Source organism: Trachymyrmex septentrionalis, unplaced genomic scaffold, assembly GCF_001594115.1.
Source record: "Trachymyrmex septentrionalis isolate Tsep2-gDNA-1 unplaced genomic scaffold, Tsep1.0 scaffold81, whole genome shotgun sequence".
NCBI classification, from domain to species: Eukaryota; Metazoa; Arthropoda; class Insecta; order Hymenoptera; family Formicidae; genus Trachymyrmex; species Trachymyrmex septentrionalis.
Window position 1 is genome coordinate 1956884 of NW_017305997.1, and position 24861 is coordinate 1981744.

Sequence of the window (24861 nt, forward strand, 5' to 3'; positions counted from 1 at the left end):
CATATATATATATATATATATATATATATATGTATGTATATATACGTACGTACATTTCTATCCAGTTTTCTTTATCTCTTTCTCTTTCAATTTTCAAATGTCCAATATCGTCGCTGTCTTAACTTTACGATGCTGTGCCACCATAAAGCTAGTGTATCGAAAATTACGACAAGTCATTTTGCAAGAACTATAAGCCATTTTAGATTACTCACTGAGCTTTCTTTTACGGAAAACAACACCAATGATAAGTTGCGATGTAATGTACTTTGTTGAACGATATTCGAATCTTAGTTTATAGCGTTGAAATGATAGTACCTGTTTCATTTCGCTTCTAATTGGAAAAACGTAAAGCTATTTTAAATCAACGTTTTTAATTATTGTAAATTTTTTGTTTTTTTTTCTCTTGACATTCCAATTTTTTTATTGCTTAGGAGGAATTAATAAATCGATATCGGATTACTCTCTCTTTCTTAATTCTAAATCATATCATTATTCATATTTTCTCTCTTATATATGTGCTTATATAGAGAATATATAAGACTAAATATATTTTCTTAGAATGAATTCATACCTGATTTTTTTCTGGAACAACGTAAAATTAAAAGCACATTTTTATTTTTATAATTATCTTTATTGGATGAACATTACGTTTGTGAATAGTAAATCCGAAGAAAAATTTACTATCGCATGTTGGATACAAAGATATTTATTCACATATTTGTCCCTTCTCTTTTATCGTATACTTTTTGGTAGTGAAAAGAACTCTGTCATGTCAGATATATTAAATAAATGTTAGACAGTACTCGCTGTACAGTTCGTATACTTGGCAATTTCAACTTCCGGGAAATGATGCTGCATGGGAAGGCAGTCGGCGAGGAAGGATCTATCTGGGGAACATAGTCTACTACACTTTATCTCCTTCTTATAAATGAAACAGGTTATTTATTATCCAATAAAGAGACACTCCTGGCACGCGGCACCCCGCTGGGTACTTTACGGGGGTGGCAACCCCTGACGTGTAAATATCGAGGTTTCTCTGCGTCCCTCTCCGGAGACCACTGTACAGCGTTCCATCTTTTACACTAGTTTTCGACAGCACATATTCCACATGCCGCATGAGAGAATCTCTACTTAGGAGGAAAGAAAGAAGTCCTTGGTGGCCAATTTTTCGATCAATTATTTTAACATTCTGATCTCATGAGTCTACTTTATACGGTCCAATAAATTAGCGGTTAACAGCTCGATACTAAGTATCCATTACTCAAGTTACTTAGTAGAGTATCAATTATTATCTTGTTGAAAAACATAAATTTGTATAAAAGTACTTAATAAGAAATCCAGTATTATACTATATTTTTACTTAATATTTAATAGTTCTTTTTATGCTTATTATAAAAAGCAACATTCTATGTACCTCATTCAAACATATATATATATATATATGATAATTTTCATTTATACTTTTTACTGGTAATTTGTTGTCGTACTTTTTATTCCGGAAAAGTCACTTGTAGGTCACACAACGATACGATTATGTTAAATTTCCGTTTTTCTAAGTTTTCTACAGATCTTATCTGCCGGATGGATTGTCAGGTGCGCTTTTATGTATCGCGGCACAAATGAAAAATTGTTGTGAAGCTAAGCCATACGACAAAATGGCCTTCATTAAAACTTTGTTACAGCTTTATGGAGGCGACTAGCCCGAGGTTGTTTTGCACATAGTAGTGAGCATGTTGCGTTGAGACCGGGCAACGAAGTAAGCTGATATAGCCTATGTACAATAGATTGCGAGATATGAAAATCCGGGATTATCAAACGCTTTGCCTGCCAAGCATGAAAGACGCGACAATTTAATCACATGCACTGTAAAAAGATTCGCAAAGCAACCCACTATGCGAAGTACGATCCCTTCTGACTTTCCTGAAGCCATGATTTTCGAGGAACACATCCCGAGCATACGCTCGCATTCACGCACACACGCGAAAACTTTTAACGAAGTTTCCGAAACAGCTGATTGATTTTCTCTTAACTCGAGCTCGAGTTATTCTCGGAAACGTGCAATGCATCTTGATTATCGTTTCGGAGGTTGACCGGAAACAACAGCATATATTATTTCTATCATCTTCGCAGATAATTAAAATGATGTAACTGATATATAACGCTGTCATATTGATGTATAGTGAATCAGGAGTTTTAGTAAATTGAGATACAACAGTAAATTGTGGAGTGGTCTTTGATCCATTTCATTTCAATTTATTCAAAATCCTGACGTGCTTTGCAAATTCTGTCCGTAACATAGCATTCTGTGCGAAAAAATCTTCGGGGTATGTATACTATGGTATTTTGTAGAGAGAAAGAATTGACTTTGTCGAACAATGTAATTGGAGACATAGAGAATGTACAGGGCGGCGCACAAAATGTGTCATACTATTTAATTATCTTGTTAAAATTATACTTGTGGAGTATTGATTTTTTAACTGTGTGAGCAAATTCTCGAGAGAGTTCGTGGAAATTCTGTTAGGTGTGGCATCACGAGTTTGAATTGTACGGTAAAAAACGCACACACTTGTGAAATGGCGGATAATGGACTTAAAATGTTGAGCATAAAGTGAAATTTGTATTGTTCTTTTTTGCGGAAACAAAGATTGTGGCAGAAATTCGGGGATGTTCCATTTCGCATCGTGCAGACGGTTATTTACGTATAATTTATTAGAGACAATTTTTCAGGCTTGGTGATTAATTCTACAAGTTTTGTACTAATTAAAAAAATTAATGCTTATGTAAAGCAAGTATAGTATAACATTTCGTGCATCACCCTGTATTTCACGAACTATACGCGTCTTCACCTCCGTCCAACTCTAACTGTGTGAACAAATTTTGTAATTCGTGGAAATTCCGTTAGGTGTGATGCCACACCTAACAGAATTTCCACGAAGTACACAACTTACTCTCACACAGTAAAAAAAAAATCGATACTGTACAAGTATAGTTTTAACTAAATAATTACGTAGTACGCCACTCTAAATGATGATACAAGTGATTAGAAAGAAGTAAGTTTACTAATTGATTTTAGGAATTTTTTGTTGTGGAATTATTAAAAATTATAAAAAAAAATTTGACATGAGATATTTCAACTGGAATAAAATAGCAAATTAAGTCAGGATAAAATGATAGTAATTTTACAAAATTTGAAATTTAAAAGGAAGTTATCGAGCATAAAAGGGAACTTTCTTTCGCAGCGAATTAATGACTGCAGCTCTTCCGTGTCATTCGGGTCTTGCGCTTGAAGGACATGCAAGATCATCTCTTCGGGATTATTTCGTCACGGATGCTTCGCTCTTCTTATTTCCTAATTGATTCTATTAAGACGTCTTTCAAACAAGTTAGATTTCACGCACCGACGCTTCTCACGGGATGTTCATTTTGACTAAACGGTAACTTCCGTCAATTCTTCACGAAAGAATTCTCGTTGTATTCGACAGAATAATGCTTTTCCCCGAATCGTGCCGAGTTTTAGCAACTTCTGAATCCGTCGCGATCCTAGACCGAATTTTCTTAGAGGAAGGCACGCAAGCTTCCAACCACTCGGATAGACTTCTTCGTCGTTCTCCATTGCCTTGTATTCTTACTACTCAGATACACTCTAGTATTTTCACGGATTGTGACTTATCCTCGACGGAAGCAACGCATACCTTCTATGCAATCCTCTTTCTTGGAAGCAGAGAAGCCAAGGCATGTCTGCATCTTAAGACGGCGAAAGGAATTTCGAAAAATTTGATAGCTATCTGTAACCAGGATCACGTCGTAGCTTACGACGAAAAATTTCCATTTGATCGTGATCATCGATGTTGCATCTCGCTAAAAAATTTCGAAGAATGGCAAAATGATGACATAATTTTCCGTTGAATGTATTTATCGAAATAATACAAAGTATAATTACAAAGTATTATTTTGTCAAGAATAATTACATCATAGTCACCTAAATCCACACATCGAAATAGACTTTCGTCAAGAATATATGTATATAAAATATTGACTGAGTTATCTTTTTTTTTTTTTTCCTGTTATCAGACTAGCGTTGGATTTCCTTTTGGACTTTTATCCGCTTTTCTCATTCTGCTGTGTAACTCTTATACGAATCCTATCTCCGTATTTTTCTTCACCCTTGACGGTCCCTTACTGAGCTCTCGGAAGTAACCCCTACCGGGCCGTTATACCACTACGAAACATCCAACCTTGGATCTTTCTTGGTATCTTCCTCTTCTAATATTTTCCGATACAGCTACATCTTGACGTTGAGCCAAAGTCGCGAGCAATATGTAATACATCCAATTTCTAGTTTTCTCTGGCCAATTCAACCAATTTTATTTAATGTTGCACTGTTAGAATATCTTACGGCAGATACTATTCGATCGTAATATATGTTTATATATTTGAATATTTCAAAACGAAAACTATATATTCTAACAACAGATATTGGAAACCAATCGAAGAGCAAGTATCTATGTAAATTTAAATATCTATGCCATAATACTTTCCTGAGATAATATTTAATTTTTTATTCATTCTAGGTAATTAAAAGAGCAGATTTATTCAAATTTATTATATTATTTATGATGTAATAATAAAATCTTTAATAAGCAATTGAATTTATTAAACAAGAATGTTGACTAATTATCTATTGAGTAGTACTTTTAGTAAATGTATAACAAATTTATTCAGTAACGATTCATAGCCGGAAATACTATTCCGAGAATGACGAACGCCATCAAATGCTAATGGATTCGGCCAGGGGTAATTCTGATCCATTATCTCGCTTGTAGAGCCTCAATCGCGCGGTCTGTTCAATTTATCCTTTTGTTTTCTTCCGCGATCTGTTTTTTTTTTAGTCGACTCACTCTTCTCTTTTACCATTCTTTTTCCTTAATTCTCCAATTGTTCGCGGTCTATGATTCATTTAAGTAATTTCACATTGGTTTGTATGTGACTGTCATAAAATCTTCAGTAATATTTAAAATCACAGAATAACAATTAATCTTATTACAATCGGTACGTACGATATGAAAAAGTAAATTAAAAATATAATTGTTAGATTTTTACAAAAATGAAATTATTTTCCAGAAGTATCAGTAATTTTTTTCAGAACACGGTACTTTATGAGGATTCATAATATATGTGTGAAAATATATATAATTAATAAGGGATTAAATGTTATAAAAAGTATAATTTTGTTTGTTCCAGGCTTTGGCCAGGATATGCCAGTGCACACAATAATCTTGGAACTCTCACGATAGACGATCAAGCGGAATATCATTTTCTAGCAGCTATTAACGCTCAACCTGGCCATGTAAATGCTCATTATAATCTCGGACGATTGTACAGGTTAGTGAATGATAAACACCTTCTCTCCGAGATGTATCATATAACATTGCGGATTATCAATTATTAAAATGATTATTAACTGATTTAGTCGTCGATACAATTCATGAATTATATGATCATCAATTAATTATAAAGAACCGTTGCTTCTCTCTATGTGATAAAAGTATCTCTCCATCTGCTAGTTCACCGTTATATCAACGGGTTATCGATCCAATGCGAATTTCCAAAGCCGCGTTTCCGACGGTAAATTTAGCATGAGCTGTAATTCCGGTGGCATGGTTAAAATTAAAGTTTAATTAACGTCTTCCTACTTGATAAATTAAAATTTAATTAAGGGCAGAAATAGGACATACGGTCGACCAGTGCGTGTATGCAACAATTTTCCGTTCATTGTGCGTAAATTGTGAAAACAAGTGATCTCATTTATTTCTCTTCCTCTTTCTGCCGAGAAATTTTGTTTGAAACCTGCACATATCCGATGAAATATTTATGCAACGACTAATTAAATATTTTTAGTTTCTCATTTGCTTCTACATATGTATATTCTATTTATATCTTTCCTTTTTTATCTGTGATTGCGTAACAGTAGAAATTATAAAAACAAACATTGTCTTTGCCATAAATTTTTATTAAAAATATTTTACATAGGTAAAAAGACTTTTGACAAAGAGACATTTATTTGTTCTCTATAACATTGAATTTGATATTTAATTAATTCAGTAATTGGTCATAATTATTAATTATTCATTGTAATGACTTTCTATACAATCTTATGTTAGCATAGTATATCAATTTAACATTTATGCAAGAAATGAAAAAGTTACTTTTTAAAAATAACAAGTTACCGTTACTCGTTACTGAGTAGAAAAAGTAATAAGTTATCGTTACTTGAGAAAGTAACTTTTTGTTAATTTTCGTTACTTTCTTAAACTCGATGACCACCAATCACAGCGGATGGGTGTCTAGGAGTTTTTTAGTCTCAAGCGCTATGAGTGGCTATATTGTGTCCAATTGAATTGTGTCCAATCGTATGCAAAGTAAAAGTAACTGTAAAATTTTTTACCGTTACCAAAAAAAAGTAACACAGTTACCAGTAAAGTTACCAAAAAAGTAACTTGTAACTGTAACTTCGTTACAAATAACGAGTTATTTCTATTTCCTGCATTTATGTAATATAATATTAATATATACATACGAGAAACAATAATACATTTTAATATATTTTAGGCTGTTTTTTTTATAATTTTTATAGTATAATTATACAATAATATAGCATATTTATGTGTTATATAATTTATTTTATATAATGTAGAGGAGAAGATAGTATATATAATATTATAGCATCCTTTTTACACAATAACTTGGTTAATAATCAATATTTTAATTTAAAGCTTAACAATTATATTTTTCAAAATATTGCTCAATTGATTCTAGACAATTGATTCAATTGATTCAAAGTTATGAAATATTTATTGCTTAGTTAGGATGCTGTTTATAAAAATGTGATGACACATAATGGCTCGAAGAGAAATCAGGGGAAGATAATACGGTTTTCCACAAAAATAGATATAAAAATTTGATTATGTTTAAAATACAGTATTTGGTTATAAAACATAATTAACAAAAAAGTAAAATATTGTAGAGTATATGTATGCGTATTCAAATTATGCAAATGTGCGTGTACATTGCACACATAACTTCTTCCGCTTATAGGCTGTTCAGTACTAGAAATCTATATATATGTAATATAAACTATAGATAATAGCAGAGCTAAAATCGATTTATGGAATAATTATTTTGATATGAAAATCTTAAAAAAGAAGTCAGCAATCAACATGCCTATCCACATTAGCAAAATGCCATACTATTGTTTAACTTTGCCATACTATTGGATAACTTGAAATGTACGCAATAAAATTAAATATAACAAAAAACACTCAAACATATACGTGTTAGCATGTGATAATAAAAATTCATTCATTCAAATTTAAGACACTAAAATATACTTTAAAAACAAAATGCTTGAAAGTAAAATTGCGTTATAATAAATGCTGACTATTAGCATATTATCGTTATGGTATAATGGCGAACTACTAAGCAAGTAATTCCATAAATAATCATTAGAATTTGCCAATTAATAGCAGAGATGTTAAGAAGAACCATTATATCTACATTGGTTATAATATTACCTTTTCCTCTGTATTATTAATGTCATATTTGTGCATTAAATAAATTATACACTATTAATATGCAAGTTGAAATATATGGAATGCGGTGCATAATATGTGTTAAGCCCCTGCGTACAATAGAAGGAATAAGGGATTAGGAATAAAGAATAAACGCTTTCAATCTATCAGAAACCATGTATTCCGATGTATCCGATTTCTGATAGGTTAAAATCGTTTATTCTTTATTCCTAATTTTTTATTCCTGCTATTGTGCGCAGGGCCTTACGCATATGAAAATGTATCACACATACGCATCACACATACGCATTACACATCCAACATACTATAATAATAAGATAACTTTCTTTGAGATACGTTATAGTAAGATGATTCTCTTTGAAATAGAGTAATTATATGTGCGTGGATCATGCGGCACGTGCCTTTATTTCTGTTTTCGTGTTGATTAGAGGAATGCGTGTTATCATTGCGAATGCATTATTCATGTTATTCACATTATTTATATAAAGAAAATATAAAATATTTTCTATTACTCTTGAAAATGTTCCGAATTTCGTTTAATTTCTATTACTTTTATTTCTTAAATATCGTTAATGCGATATACAAAATAACGATCCCTAATCATTTTCTTCAATATCTTTATTTGTGTAGCAATTTTTGTGTAGCAAGAAAATGAAAAAAATTACAAAAATTTTAGTATATAAGATATATAACTGCAAATGTACATAAAAGGACTTTAAGGATAAGGACTTTAGGGATAAATTTTAGGAAATAGTAACTCTCACCAAAAGAACCAACTTTTGTTAAGGAACCTGTGTCTTTTTACTAACGAATTTATAAAAAACTACACGTTCTTGTTTAAACTGGTAGTAAGATACACAATCAATCGCGCGGCAGCATTGCGCGTGACGTCTGACAATACTAGTCCATGTGTTTGCTTGTCTGTTGGCTTTTTGCAAAAGCAAAATTAAAGGAAGTGAATTATCATTGTCAAATGCCACACACAACTGGACGCAAAATTCTTCTAAAAATATATCGGAAGGTACAGAGGTTTCTTAGTAAAAACTGATTCTTTTGATGATTCTATCCTTTGAAATTTGTCCTCGAGAGGTTCTGAAACACACTCTGTATTATATATTTATAAAATATACTTTTATTACGCACACGTATCCATTTTTGTACAAATTTAACTTTTGTCTTCAAACGTTTCCATTACATGGCATATAAAATAATTCTTACGGTTCAGAGTTGATTCATGTGAAGATTAGCAAATATAATGGCAGAGGATATAATAAATGACAAATTTATGAAAAAAACTTACTTTGAAAATATTTTGAGGTAATCTAAAACATACTTAAAGATAAATTAAACGTATAAATATAAACGGATGTGTACGTTTATATAAATGCTCTTTTATCAATTAATATTTCTTCTTTTCATTAGATGAAATAGTTGATGAAGCGATAGTCATAAAAAAGCATCGCTCAAGCTACGGGCGTAAACAGTAAAAATGGTATTGTCGATCAGCATTATTGGCGTCGGCATTCTCTGACAATTACCGAGTCTTTTGTCGGCGTAAAGTCGATTACATGAAAGCGCACGACTATAATTCAACCGGACGCGTTCGCGAAATTGCCGTTCAATTTGTACAGGAACGCCAAATTTATCGTGGTACCTTGGTCTTTTCAACGTCGAACCTTTACCAGCCTATCAACCTACTTTGAAATATGTAACACTTTTATCGAACAATAAAGCAACGCAAGCAAGAAATAAATATATCCATGACAGTTAAAGCGGCGCATCCGACGATATTGAGTGACTAAATATACGAACGATATGTATGGAATTTATAATTAATGCTAATTGGAATTCGAATTGTTCGTTATTAATTAAGAATAATAAATGACAATCTTTTAATTACATTACATTTTTCTTTACTTATTTATTACGTTCTACTAAAATTGTTTGATCACTGTTTATGTATCTATAATACGCTGAAACGTTTTAAAATATCATTTATTTTATTCCATACAGAAAGCAATTATAAAATTTATTATAATAGAATTAAATTAGTTAAGAATTCATATATAAAAATTTATATATTAAAAGTTGTCCGTATTAACCCAAGTAGCAAAATGACGCGAAATGATGTTTTGACAGCGTCAATATAACATCAATAAGACGTCAATAAAAGACACCTTGCTACTCGGAAAATTCTACGTTTCGTAACGTCTAATCGTGTTTATATACGATATTTCACATTCGTAAAATTGTGCTTTTAGAAGAACGAATCGAACTGAACAGTGCATTGAGATGCTGAGGAGATGCGTGTCGCTGGACCCGGCATACGCACCAGCATTTAGAGTCCTAGCGAGAATCGCTACCGGTCCTGCAACAGGCGAGCTCCTGAGGCACGTAATTCACCTTCAACCACGAAACCCGGACGCTCTCGCTGAGTATGCTTACTGGTTATACAAGAACGGTGAGTTGCTAAATGAAATAAGCTTAGAGTAGCAAGTGGAAGACCTTCAAATCCCGGGTAGGAGAAGCACTACTTGTCGACAAAAGTAGAACAATCTCGTCAGAGTTACCCGCAGTTACCAAGCGGTTCGCATGATCGCAACCCTAAATTTACACTCGCGGCACAAACTTGCTTCGTCTCTTTCAGGCAAATGGTTGCCCTCGCTCCGATACTATTTCAAAGCGATGGAGATCTTTCCGTCGCACAAACCGTCGCTTATTGGTACGCTCAGGATTTTGAGGTCGCGAGGTCAGTGGTCTAGAGTACACCAGCTCATCATCAGGTGAGCATTTACATTCTATGTGCATGCGTAATATTGTTGAACATACAAAGTCACCATTGCAAATTAGAAAATTGCCTCGACCTACTCTATATAGGGTTATTACCTAGAGAATAATAAGAGAATATGATGAGAAACTCTATAATGTTATTATATGAGATATTCTATAAGATTACCTATTGAGAAGGCTGTACGAAAATAGTATCCACATATTGCTTTCTTCCACGCATCTAATCATTCGCACGACAAAAACGTTGAAATGAGTGAAAGAGTCACATCAAAGCAATTTCCCCGGATTACTTAAAACAGCACCGAATATACACTCCGGAGAATATCGCCGCAGTTTGGGTTGCGCAACGTAATGTCCGAATTTGTAATTTCCACGGCAGCATTGCGAGATCGTGTACAAACACACACACACAGGCTTTCCCGCGTGTTACGAATTCCGTGCATGCGACGAAGCGTAGCTCCGTTGCGCGGAAATCCTTTCAATTTCAGATGGGCTTTACAGCGTTGCGCGAATCGAGCAGCGGGCTTATTCGCGCGGCAAGTACTCGGTACGTTAGCGCGCACGTCAATTTGCAATCAATGAACGAATCCAATTTTTTTCCGGCGATCTCTCTGAACTCGATCTTCGTTTCCGCGCGGATTGATTAAAAATTCCACGTGACTTTTGTATTTCGCGAGAAGTATATATCGAGGAATAAAATTAAAAAATTAAAAAAAAAAGAAAGAAGAAAAAAAAACCTGAAAATAGATTCGATACTGTCTCGCGAGTTGATGCGATCGTTCTGTCTCGACGGTCGAGTTTGCCATCGGCCGTTTATGTACGCGGCACACATCTACGTACACACGTAGATTATACGATAACGGGCGCGCAAGCGGCTGGTCCCCATGTTTTCGCTGTGACTGCCATCACCCCCATCGCCCATTTTTCCACCCTCCCACTGTAATCCTCCCGCGTCCCGCTGTGTGCAAATAGCGCCTATAAAACACGCACGGTAAATTTGCCAGCGACGATTCGCGCTGTTGTGTAGTTGGTGTTCTCTCTCTCTCTCTCTCTCTCTCATTCTCACTATCATTCACTTATCCTCTCTTTCTCTCTCTTTCTATTTCGACGAGCTTGCCAACAACGAAGTGCCGCGGCGAATCGTCGTCCGAACGTATACGAATTTTGCAGTGCCAGAGATAGGCACGTAGGCGTGGCCCAGGGGATGTAGGAGCAACGGGGCGAAAGGGGGTTAAAATTTTGGAGAAACAGCACTCGGAGAGGCGCCGGTGGACAGGCGGTCGAGCAGCGAGAACCATTCTCTCCCACTCTCTTTTCCTCTCTGTGTTGCTACCACACGCGAAATTTCAATATGCATCGTTTGACAGATGTGGCGCATCGCTCGGATTTTAAATGCAAATATAAATCTGCCCGCAGCCCGTAACGAAATGGTGGGGCATAAAGTATACAGTTGTGTAGGTTGGCTAGGAAAACAGAAGGAAAACAGAAAAAATTTTAGACAGTCCATTTTATATGAGATCTAGGTAATTACCATTTTTATGAGTTCTAATTAAATATAAAATAACAGATAATTGTTCTGTGCTATCTGCAGGGACTCGGACGAAAACGAAATCGGAGCTGAAAATTGTTTTGGAACCCTCGCCCCCCCCTTTTTTTTAGTGAAATGAAATCAAAACAGTACTCAAATTTTGTATAAAAGTTTATAATACCGAAATTATAACCGAACCGGTAAAATTGTACGATATTTTTCAATTCTTTTTTCGGTTCTTAATCTTTGAACTTTATCCTTGTTCTTAAACTTTGTTCTGCTCGTTCCTTCGCTCAAATCACCAATGTTCAATCCAATATCACCGTTGCCAGCTCTCTTAACAACTGAATTGCAAATACCTCATACGATATAAAGAATTTGGCGGGATCGCGAGACATAATGTAAACTTTTTTTAAAATACTAGCATTTTTTTTCATTTAGATCTTTCTTATCAACATGTTGCAAAAATTTTTCCAACAAAAATTTATTCACACAATTTAAAATCAAATCACGAAATTTAAGAATGCATATGTAGACTTTATGTAATAAGTGTGAAATCTATCTACATAAGAATAAAATAAGTTGTAAAAAAGGATCGAGAGAAATATGTTTAAAATAATATTTACGTAATTTTTCTTCATAGTCACGTGATCAGATTGACACCTCTTTCCTATTAGACTGTCTAGATTGAACCGGTGAACACGATCTCTCTTTCTCTCGTTCTCCTTCCTCCCCCCCCTTCTTCTCCTTAGTAGAATAAATTTAAAGAATAAAGCGAGTAAGTAGAACCGAAAAAAACCGTAATTTTTACCGTTTTCTTTAATAGTAAAAAATAAATGAAATTGAAACCGGAACATTTATTTGATATTTTATTAAACCGGAACCGGAATCGAAACGAAAAAAACTTTTGGACCGAATCCCTGGCTATCTGTTGTATTTATATTCATTAAAATTTCGTATGATGAGTTATTTTACACGTAGACTCGCAAATCTTAATATATACATAACATAATTCAAAGTAATTTTTTCTTACAGGAATAGAACAATTATTTTATATTTAATATCCTTACTGTTTGCGTTGTTTTTTTAGAGTCACTTCAGTGCCGGTATTCTGTAATTCTTAACGACAGTTCATTGTTATATTGTTATTGCATTGCTTTTTTATTATACATGCACACAAATATATACAATATATGCTTAAAATAACTATATGGATATTGTCGTTAAGAATTACAGCAGGGGATCCAGATGAATAATTTGCGTACTGTATATTTCTATTTAAAAAGAAATATATAAAAAATTTATAGGCTTATGACATTTTATCGCGCCATATTGATTAATTCGCCGTGCATTTTACGGGAGCACGATATTTTTAACTGACATATTATTGGTAATGTACACACACACACCAATAAAAACGAGAAATTCACATTTGTCGCTCGATGCATTCAATACCGAATATGAATTTGCAGTTGTAGGAGAAATATAATATATCATTCAGAATGTTCTTGTCCGTCAATATACAAGACGGAGTTTGAAAGGCATTTATTCAATCTGACGGTCGCAAACAGCAGTACAGGGACCTTGTTTAATTATATTATTTCGAATGGCATCAGTCGTCAACGGGAAATGTGCCGCAAACTTTTATAGAGCGCGAGGGTGCTTCACGTTTCATTTATTTAAAGCCAAGCTGAGGCAAGTTCCCAATATTTCCGCTTTCCATTCCGTACGCGATGGTTGGATTAATTTCTCATAAATCGCCTGCGGTTTTCGTTGATTGGGTCACGGTTTCATTTGTGCCTCGCTCCAGGACACGCCGTTTCCGATCTGAAGTAATTAAGTGTCGCGATCGGCACGTAGCTCGATATCGAATATCTCGTTCCCGTTTGCTTTTATGGACGTACAATATGATATTGACATTGTCGAGAAAACCACCAACTGAACGTGTGACATATTACGATACGATACCCCATTTTGGGACAGTTGCGCTCTCTCTCTCTCTCTCTCTCTCTCTCTTCCCTCCCTCCAACTTTTCTTCTTATCCTTTCTCACTCTCGAATAGTTTAATAAAAATATATATTCGATGAAATATTTTATGTAAGTTTTGCAGATTTTTCTAATAACTTAAATAAGGGTGACTCTACATTCCTACAATAAAACGTATTTAAAAACATAAATGGAGTTTTTAATTATAGAATTGTAGGATGCCAAAGTTTTCTCAGATAACATATGCTTTTTTCATTTATATAGAATTTTGTTTTATTTTAATGAAAAATTAAATTAATTTATTTTATATGATAGAACATTCCAGATATAATAAAAGTTATATAATTTTCACATATGATTTATAATAACAGTAAGATTGGAAAAAAGTGCTATCTTAGTTCTTATGAAATATGCTATATCTTATTCGAAGTCATCGAGATGGACCGTAATTTCTTACGGAGATAAAATCTAATAGTCTCTGGATTCAATTTTCTCAACCATTGACGGTCTTTCCACTACATTGTCGTTAACAATGGAGTTATGCTCCACGGGGTGTTTGCGCTTAGGGTGAACATTATTGAAAATATAAAGAATGACTCGATCGGATGCTATAATCATTTTTTCTCGTATTTTTTTGCTACACTTGTAATAACAAGTGAATTCAAAAATATGAAAAAAGCGTTTTCATGAAAAGATACATAATTTTATATTTAAATTTATTCATATCACGATATAAATACCTATTTATTTATTTTTACAGCTAATAAATTTATAATGATATGCATTATGTTAATTCGATAACAGGATAAACATTTTATTTGTGCGCAAAAATCGTGTTCGCGACAACTTGTAAATGAATGCATGAAAATTGAAAATGTATATATTTAATACCTTATATTGTAATTAGTTATTTATTTTATATGCAGTCAGTAACTTTTTATAGTTGAATTAACAGCCGACGAATATTATTAAAACTATATTTATTGATCTCAATAGAGAAGGCTATAACAACTGTTGAAAATATCGTTAATTATTGTTTCGTTTTAGAAGCGCATTTTCTCCATGAATGTGTTAAAATCGTTTGATCATGGCATGTGAAATCGTCTGGTACAAATGTTTTCTATTCAGTGCATATCCATTTCATTTAAAGAATTATATAAATGTTCAGTTTCCAAAACATTTGGTTAAATTACTGTAAAATGCAAAGTCACGTGTAACGAAGTGTCGAAAGTGTACGTTTATATGAAAATAATTTTGAAATATAGTCTCATTTGTTGTTTAAATTTACTTATTTGCCTATCATTAAATTATGCCGATTCAAATAATTCGAAACTCGGAGCGCGTGGTGTGCGCGTCGATATAAATATTTATTGGCTCATTAATTAACGTGTAAAGATCATAAAACTTTCATTGGACATAAACAAAATTATCTCGTAATTGTAATTACTGTTAAAACAAAATGAATATATTCCAGCAGGTGAATCGTCTAGGAACGTCTAAAATAAAGAAAAACATGAGAAGTTAGTCAACGATCGAATGGCTGATTACAGCAGAAGTTTGTCAAGCTATCCTCGTTTTTTTTTTCTATCAGATATATAAATTTGAAGAAAAGCCACGGCAGATAACGATACGGACGCAGTGACGTCATCGCCGTTGCGTTCACTGTTCAATGAACTGATAAATCGAGAATTTACCTACCTGTATTCCCGTAGTTTTGATCAATAAAACGCAACGCGTTTATTCGCGTAAATATTCCTTTTTATCTTTGAAGTTATAAACATGAGAGGGAAACGATAGTCTATATCACCAATTTCGCCGGCAATCGCAAACTGCAACGACTCACCGTTATAGTCACGATCTCACGCAACTTTTAACAACAATACGGATAGGAGAAAGAAATGTGCGTGTGCCGCAATAATTTTAGATCAACCTTCGCCACTATCGTTTCCGGGATGCAGGATGCGATATTACCCCAGTGTTCCGACTCGCGCGCGATCGCTCGCAGCCGACATGGTCTCTATCTTCCGCTGTAAATAGCGATTTTATAATTCATGGTACGCCGTGTTTCATCCGGTCTATCGGTGAACCACCGAACGGCCGATATGACCGGTGGTAGCCGCGCGTTACCACTTCGTTACAACCACAGTTGAATTAGAGTTTATTTCACACGAACGTCCGTACGAGATAGAAGGGCTCGCGGTTGGCTTTAACAATACTCACCACAAAACTTTAATTCTGCAAAACTTTAATCCTTAAATCTTCTAGTAAAATCATAATAGTGGTATTTGCGTAGCAGTGTTTCATTTTTGCTCGCAGATCGAAGCGTAAGATGTTGCGTGTACCGATATTTGTAATGTTTGTAGTAAAAAAAAAAAAAATGGATTTGTTAAAATTGTAGATACTGGTTTCAATATTATAAAAGTCCACATTGATATCGTCATTTTTTTCAACTTCTTTTACGAATATATTTTTTTTATCTGCCGTTTTCCATTTTGATATTATTTAGAATTGGTCATGTTGCTGCAACATGCATGTTGCGACAACATGACTATCTCCCAGTAGGACGTACGATCGATCACGAGCGATTTGAAACTGACCCGATGTGCTCGGAGACACGTGAGATTGCTAAGTCACGTTGCGATTACAGCCGGTTCGGGCCAGCCGAACGTCAACGTTGTCGCTGGCGTGGGTCGATATCGGCATTGATACTGGATGAGGGGTGAAGCTATTCGATATACATAGGCACGCGTTCGATTAACCGGTACGAAAACGCTGGTATTGTCAATGCTTCGAACCTGCTCTAACTGCGTCCGCGTAAATGTTACAGCCTTGATAACAATCAGGATTATTCGACTGACTGAATGCGCACCGGGACAATACAGCGTTCACTTTGACATCACAAGATTTATTCGCTTGCTTGAAAATTATTGAGTTATGCGTTATTACAATTATGCGATATGTATTATGCCTATGACGTACGTCGCATTAAAGCTACATTTTTCTACATTACGTGAATTGTATACTCGTAATATTCGCAGTGCAATCAGTCCGTTGTACAAAAAGTATGTAGATTTCACGCTTTTTCACGCGATAGAATCTTTAGATCGGTGATATCTCGGTACGTAGCGAGTTACAGTGACAGATTATAATGCATGAATCGTTCTTTTTGTGAACTATAATCAAGGGTAAACGGTTCTGAGATAAAGAGAATAAAGTAGAACGAACCTAGAGCTATGTTATATGTATACATATTTTACACAGAGATTATCGAGTGTGAAATGCTATAGCCAAGTTTATGAGTCAAATATACAGGGTGTTCAGCGTAGCACGATTTTTCGGATACTTTCGACAGTTTAAAAAAACAATTGAAGGGTGAGACATTTATCTGTTTTATATAGGCTACAACATGCGATAAATAAATTTAAAAAATTTCTTTTTCATAAGGAAATTAAAGTCATCTTAAATTTTTTAAATTAGCATCATACAATTTTTTTTCCATAATATTAGAAGTCTTCAAGATAAATTAAAATTACGGTCGAAATATTACTTTTATTGACGTTTTATTGATTTTATTGCATATTTTATTAAATAAGTACGTGTATATATGTATGTATGTATATTCTGTGTTCTAGTCAGAATCCGTAAGTACTGTTGTCACAAAGAATGTTACAAATTTTATATTAAGTATCAATAAAATCAATGAAACATTAATAAAAGTGACGTTTTCATAATAATTTGCATTTGTCTTGAAGACCCCTACAATATTATGTAAAAAAATTGTATGGTGCTTAAATTGAAAAATTTTTTTAATTTAAGATGACTTTGATCGTTTTATAAAAAAAAATTTTTTTTTTTTTCATTCTTTTATCGCATGTTGTAGTCTATATAAAGCGGATGAATATTCAACCTTTTAACTTTTTTTTGAACTGTCGGAAGTATCAAAAAAATCATGCGGACCGTTAAGCTGACCACCCTATATACATTGATACATATACTCGTAAGATCGCGACTATCGGTATCATTCTCGTCAATTAACTTTTCTTCTTTTACACCTCATAAATACCGATGTTCGGGCGTGAGTGGAAAGATCACGGATGAACTAGAGCGTAAGTGGCGCGTAAAAAAAAGGGTACGTTACTTACGAATTTATTTTATGGAGTGTGCCTTCGGATGTTGAATAATGACACTGGAACTACATCAGCGCGAAAATTTATACTGAGGAAAATTTTAAACGTGCAAAGAGAGAAAGAGAAACAGAGAAGAAAAGAGAGAAAGAGAGGGAGAGATTCAATTTATAAAGAGGAAATAAATCTTCATTCTCTCTCCAGCAATTATATATTAATCATTTCTATAATTTAAGGAATGGATCTCTGAAAAAAAAAAAACGCACGCTTTTGCTCACGAAAATATTTTACAGTCTGCTATGCAACACAATTTTATACAAACCCACGAAAGCAAACGAATATAAATTATGTAACACGCTATAACGCTGGAATTTTATTTTTCTCTTTGTTTCAGATGGCATTTAATGTTACGAGCGAAACGAGGAGGCTTCATCTACCGCGGAGACTTGTATATTCGTGCGTGGGAGTTACAAAGCGAGTCTCGTCAAAGGACTCATCAACATCAACGGAATCTCTGTATATCGGTTAGTAGTTTCGTGGCCATATGAGCATCGCGTGCAAAGTTTCGTGGATTTAGTTAGTTTCTCATACTGTCATGTGCTATCTTAATGCAATAGTGCCCTTGTCTGTCTATCAAAGTGGATAATCTTAAAAGTTATTACTAGCACGATACGATGCGCACATTTATGAATTTCTTTCGTTTCTACAAGACTGATTAAGATTCTTTGGTCATGCCGTGTCGCCATAATTCTGATTAAATGGATGTAGTTCCGTTTAGTCTCTTTCCTTCTTCTGTCTTTTATCATTCCGGTCCCATTTCAACTTAGTTTTCTCAAGAATGACTTGTTCCACTCATTAAAGATTTAAGTACTTGCACATTTAGCCACACATTATCCTCTTACCGTTTTGTCTGGATTAATTCGCTTTTATGATAATCACATGCACACTGATAATAATCTTAAAGCTGCCTTTTTGCTAGAACATTTATGAAGCTTCAGAAATGAGAATACTTTTCTGAAGTCACGCAAAGGAAAAATGCGGTCTTTTCTCTTTTTTCGTTCAACGAATTTAACGTACCAAAGAAATACGTACCAAAGAAAGCACGCGAATAAACGTACATTATGCACGTACTTAAAATTTTGATCTCACACACACACACACACACATACACACACACACACATATAAATCATAAATCAAAATCAACTATAAATCATAGTGACATGATAGAATTTGAAATATTTGGGTGCGCGCAAAAGTAACGTCAGCCATGACTAAAAGCATGACGTGCATAGTGAGTAAAATTTGTCAAAGTTACATAATTTTGAAATTGTATTTGACTCAACTAGAAAGTTCAGTATTTAAACTGATACGTATATTCAGCATTAATATTCTCAAGTTCTCATATTCTCGCGTTATTCGAAAGCAATACTATTAATTCATTAATGTACCGTATCATTACTGCGTACGTATTTAACTTTTGCAGTTGTGTGTCTTGAAATGTAACAATCGTTTAATATCGCGTTAATTTCGTATATCGATAACGCTCCTCGCATTCATCATGAACAATCGTGAGTGAGTTACTACGCGTAGCAGTTTACCCCAGTTTACCCGTCCGTACAACGTACGCCGCAGTAATCTGTAAATCACGGAGAGATCGCAAATTTCGCTGGAGCATCGGCAATTGTCTGTTGTAGGAGAATGGATGTTCGAGACCGCGCGTGGCCAGCGTGTCGGTGCAACTCGAACAAGACAGCAACAAGTCGGAACAGCTGCAACGGGCGCCGCGTTGTAACGTGCGTGCTTGCAGACAGCCAAGAAAAGGGAAGACGCGTGTAACCGCGCCCACCCTGCTCGTGCAGAATTTTCTGGAGACGCTTTAGTCCGCCCCGATTGGGGAACGGGTCTACCTCCTGCTCGTTCGCCAGCTGAAAACAGGCCGTGAAAGATGAAGGAAGAGGCGCGATACACTCCGACCGCGTAGCAGCCTCGTCCGACGATCGTCAGCGACGAAGAGAGTCCTATTATAGTGGAATGCCTGAATATTTTTCGTATGCTGTGTTTGTGTGCTATCTAGGACCGCAAGCCCGACCTGTCGCGGATCAATCACGATAACGAAATCTAAGAAGGTACGCATATATCGTTATCGTTTTTATATATATGTGTCCTCGCGTTCTTCGTGGCATCCTGTTTATCCTGTCGATCGGACAGCGACGATGCGAGTCGCGGTCTCTTCGAAAATATAAAGTCGCTAATAAAAACGAAAGAAATAAAGAGAGACAGATGCCTGCTCCGTAGATAACTTTGGCTTCGAACGTCGATATAGCGTTCTGAAATCGTTCGCCAGGACAAATGACAATGTGCGCTAATGGTGAGAATCGAATGCTAGAATTAAATTCCTTGAAAATTATTTTGCCACTTTTAAATTCAATATAAGAATATTTAACGAGAGAGGACCAAGGGAGATTCGAGCGATCAACTGTGTGCGACGAACGATTATCGGCAAGTCGGTTAATAAACGCGTACTTAATCAGATATAACTTAGAGCCGTGTGCGTTCAAGCGTGTATCTACCTATACTTTTGAAACGTGATAATTGTAATTGGTAATATAATTACATGTAGTACGACGTGTTTCTATAAATATTTGCTGTATCTCGTGTGTGCTTTCAACGTTTTTACGATGTCCGTTTCGGTGCAGCGATAAAGTTCCACCGTTGTACATGTAACACCAGAAAGATGAAGTATTTTAACAAACAGTATAAAAAATTGAGGATTGCATTCGTGAAAAATATCTCGACATAAAGGTTTCGTTCGAAAGGTCAACGAAACTGTAATTATTTCAAAAATACTTAATATATATGAGTGGTTATCATCATATTAAAAAATAAATCGACCTTGTTCTCAAAGAGTCTGTAATATAAACATTTATCATTTTTATTACCAACAAACACATACACACAGATGCATACATCGTGAAAAATAAAATATTAACTTTAACTTAATGAGATCTAGTGAACTTGCTGAGAAATGCAAGTGTTAAAATTAACATTTTTGTGTTAATTTTAACATTTTTGCATATCTCAGGAAAAAATTCATTATACGCCATTAAGTTAAAATTAACATTTTATTTTTTACATACACAATCATTCTTTGAGATATAATATTTTTTTCTACGCCGAAGATGGAAGCTGTACACGAAAAATAAAATTATGATGAATTTTATCTTTTTCATAATAAAATATGACAATAGCACAATGCATGAGAAGAGAATACGCATATATACTTTTGAGACTCTTTTTCTCGGATCGTACTTTGTGTTCCTCTCTCGTAGATACGCAATTTAACGCACGTAAATACACGGTGCCAATACTAGGGTAATGAATGTGCCGCTAATCTGTGGCGTTTGGTATGGCTTTTGTATGAAAATTAAAGAAACAAATAATTTTAAAGAAATACATTCTTCGATGAGCTTGGTACGACAATGTTCTATTGCAAGTATATCGTAAAAAAGATTTTTATGAAAGCATTTTTCAATATTTATGAAAAAGGGAGAGAGAGTGAGAGAGAGAGAGAGAGAGAGAGAGAGAGAGAGAGATTATCTCCGTAGTATTTTTTATATTGATTAAATATTAATATCAAATTATATTATTACTTTGATTGTAATATTGAAATTAAATAAAAGAATTAAATAAAATTTGCTGGAAACATTTAAAATATAATTTAGTTAAAAATAATTTAATTAAATCAATATTTTTTTTGTGATTAATAATTCAGCATATAACGTAGCAAAATAAATAAAATATAATCTGTTAATTAATATTATACAACGTGACCGATTTAATTTGTATGTTACTTTACGAATATTTGCAAAACTTTGTCAAAACTTAATAGAAGACCAATGTATATACCTGTATACAGAAAAGAAATGTTACATCGAAAATTTTGTCGATGCTTATTAAACTTCTCTACTATAAATTATTGTCATGTAATATCGTTATAACAAACTCGAGTAAATAAATTTTGGCCATCCGGATACAACGGCCTGTGGTATTTCGCAGAACGCTGCGAATAGTGGGAAAAATGCAACGAAACGAGAATAAGATCTAAACTATAATGGTATATGGAAATGGTAATGCATATGTATGAAGTTACATTTTCAGTTACTATATTTTTCTGTCTGCGACTCTTGTTTGTTATTTGCAGCTCGAATATCTTTATTGCAGTATTTTATTTTGTTGATAAACATTAAATAGAATAAATAGAATATATCAAATTTCTTTTAATTTAAAAATCTAATATCAGAGTTACAACATATGAATTATATTTATTTAATACTTTTAGATTCTATGTAGATGAGTATATAAATTTGATTATATTATCTTATGTTAACAATCAATCAAATTGGAAAAAAATTTAGTTAATAAAAACGTTAACATAAATTATGCGTTAATCGGCCAGCGTCAATCAGAGTTGCAAAAATTTTGTGCAAGCATAATACTATCATTACAATTAAGAGATGAGGAATCAAGCTTTCTCCTCGTAGAAATCATACGAATGAAGCTATTAAAATAAGAGGTCATAGGAGAGTTGCTCATTAGCTAAGGTAAGAAATAAAATACGTGGAAGCTAATACATTTAATACAAGGTATGGAAGTGAGCTGAGTATTCTATTTTTCGTACGTTTAAGCCTTAGGCGTTTCTCCAATTTTAATGGAAAATAAGCATTTAGCATCACTGCATTTCATTATGAATTCATTATGAGATAGCATAGTTGCATATATAAAAATTACATTACTCGTGACAGATACGTCTATTCTGCTATATTAGTGAAGACAATTTTGTGATATTACGTAATGGTAATTAAACGTTGAAAAGATCCGACGGTTAAAAATAATTTGCAATTCATATAGCTGCAGGAATTGAGCCCCGTACTTTCTATGTAAATGTCAGCAAATATAATTCGATATATATGTATTACAATACATATTTTATTTTTATTCTAGCAATCTCTTTTTTTTTTATCAGGACGTTTGGCCGATCGACAAATCCAGCAGCCAATTAGCGTTATTATCAAACGGAACTAACGGGTGAAATGTATCATGAAATAATTAACATTATCGATCCGTTTAACAGCACAGACGAAAGAACATTTTTAAAAAGGTGTAAAATTGGAAAATTCGCGATATCGAAGTGCGAAAGTTTGGCATTAGAAATTGAACATGGGGCCGTGTATAATTAGCCGCAATTTAATTAGTCTAGGTTACTACTCGATAGACCAGTTTGTATATCTAATTACGATACGTTATTACTCATACTCATTGTGAATAATACAGCAATTATAAATTATCATAATAAAGTGTATGTTTATATACATATATCCACGTATGTTTGATTTATGTGCTGGTATTCGACAATATTGGCGATTCCAGACTACCCATACCTAATCAATTATCCAGTTTTCCCTCGTTTAATTATGGTCGTCCGGCCAAAATTGCGGTCTCGTCGACCGAGCTACGGCAAATTTACAGATCGCCCTTCCTCCCACAAGCATGGCAAGAATAGGTCGACAAACTTTAGCCGGAACTAACATGATAGCACGGCCATAATTTTCATTAAGTGTGTAATGTGCATTTGTTACTGCAATTGCAATAATTTATCGCAATTACGGATATGTATTCACCGGAAGATCGTTTATTCAGTATCGCCAAAAACCTGGTGCATTTGCTTAAATTGCAAGAATCATGTAAAATTGCATTTATTTCTCTGCCACGCAAATATTCCAATTTAAACGAATTTTCTCGGATGTTATTTAAATGAATTTTTTGTTTTTAAATAAATGTTTTGTTTTAAGAATAATAAATTTGTCTGCGCATACATAGACTCTTCTACATCAATGAAACGCGAGTCGACGTTGAAGGACCGGCCGGGATAAATAATCGTACGCGATTCTTTTCATTTCGTGAACAAATACATGCACGCGCATAACCGGCACACACCTGAGCAAATCTACCAAGCCACGCGCAGGTGGTTTTGAAGAGTCGCTGGCATTATGTTCGGCTCACAATGAGCGCGTACTAACACTCTCACTCTATAGTCGGCAACGCCTGGAAATAATGGAGCCCGCCGCAATGCAGAATTTCGGTGCCCCGGTAAGTATCGTGTAAATTTAACGGTAATTGCCGGCGGTTTAAACGCGCCACAATTGAAAATAACCCTACGTCACTATTATACATAGAATGTCAATGTAAAGGTGTGAATAAAAATGAGAATTTCCAATTTTATATTATTATATAGCAGTCTCTCTATTTTTGTGCTGCTGCAGCAAGCTGACGTTATTTGTCAAGTTCGACCTCAAAATTACGACAAATAATATCGAAGCTGAGACGCTTCGTCACCACGTCATTCAACCAGAAAACATTATTTACCTACATAATAACAATTTCGAATTATCAGGATATTCTTACGTCGAGAAACTTCCTAGTTTTGCGACCTCGGTCTCGATTTTCTAAAAAGGGGTTATATGCTGCATTTCAGTCACGTACAGCTAGCAAATTGCTTTTCACTGAGATCTTTGAACTTGTATAAAATTTTTCTTTTATCATAACGTCCTTTCGTACGTATTAAAAGCGCTAGAAAAATCACGCGCCGAGTCTATGGTCAGCAACATCTATTCCTTTCCCGTAGCTTAAGCTCGCGCTATTAACTTTTACGACTCTATACCTCACGTTTATGTAACAAGAAAGCGAAAGCATTTACAGATGCATTGTGCGCCGCGTGTGCGGCTTGATTTACATTGTGCGAAAGTCGGCTATCGCGTTTTCGATAGGCGGATTTGCCGATAATG

At 34.3% G+C, this 24861-nt stretch overlaps 1 protein-coding gene across 1 annotated transcript in view; it reads left to right on the forward strand.

Moving 5' to 3' along the window:
• The window catches only part of LOC108754890 (transmembrane and TPR repeat-containing protein 1-like), a 157443-nt gene extending 136463 nt beyond the window's left edge, over positions 1–20980 (forward strand). Inside the window, exons 11-15 of the mRNA XM_018497547.1 lie at positions 5242–5382; positions 9851–10050; positions 10237–10372; positions 18412–18541; positions 19714–20980. Of these exons, the coding sequence (XP_018353049.1) occupies positions 5242–5382; positions 9851–10050; positions 10237–10372; positions 18412–18541; positions 19714–19899 (793 nt within the window). The 3' untranslated portion in view covers positions 19900–20980. The remainder of the gene's footprint in view (positions 1–5241; positions 5383–9850; positions 10051–10236; positions 10373–18411; positions 18542–19713) is intronic.
• The last annotated feature ends 3881 nt before the right edge of the window (positions 20981–24861 follow it).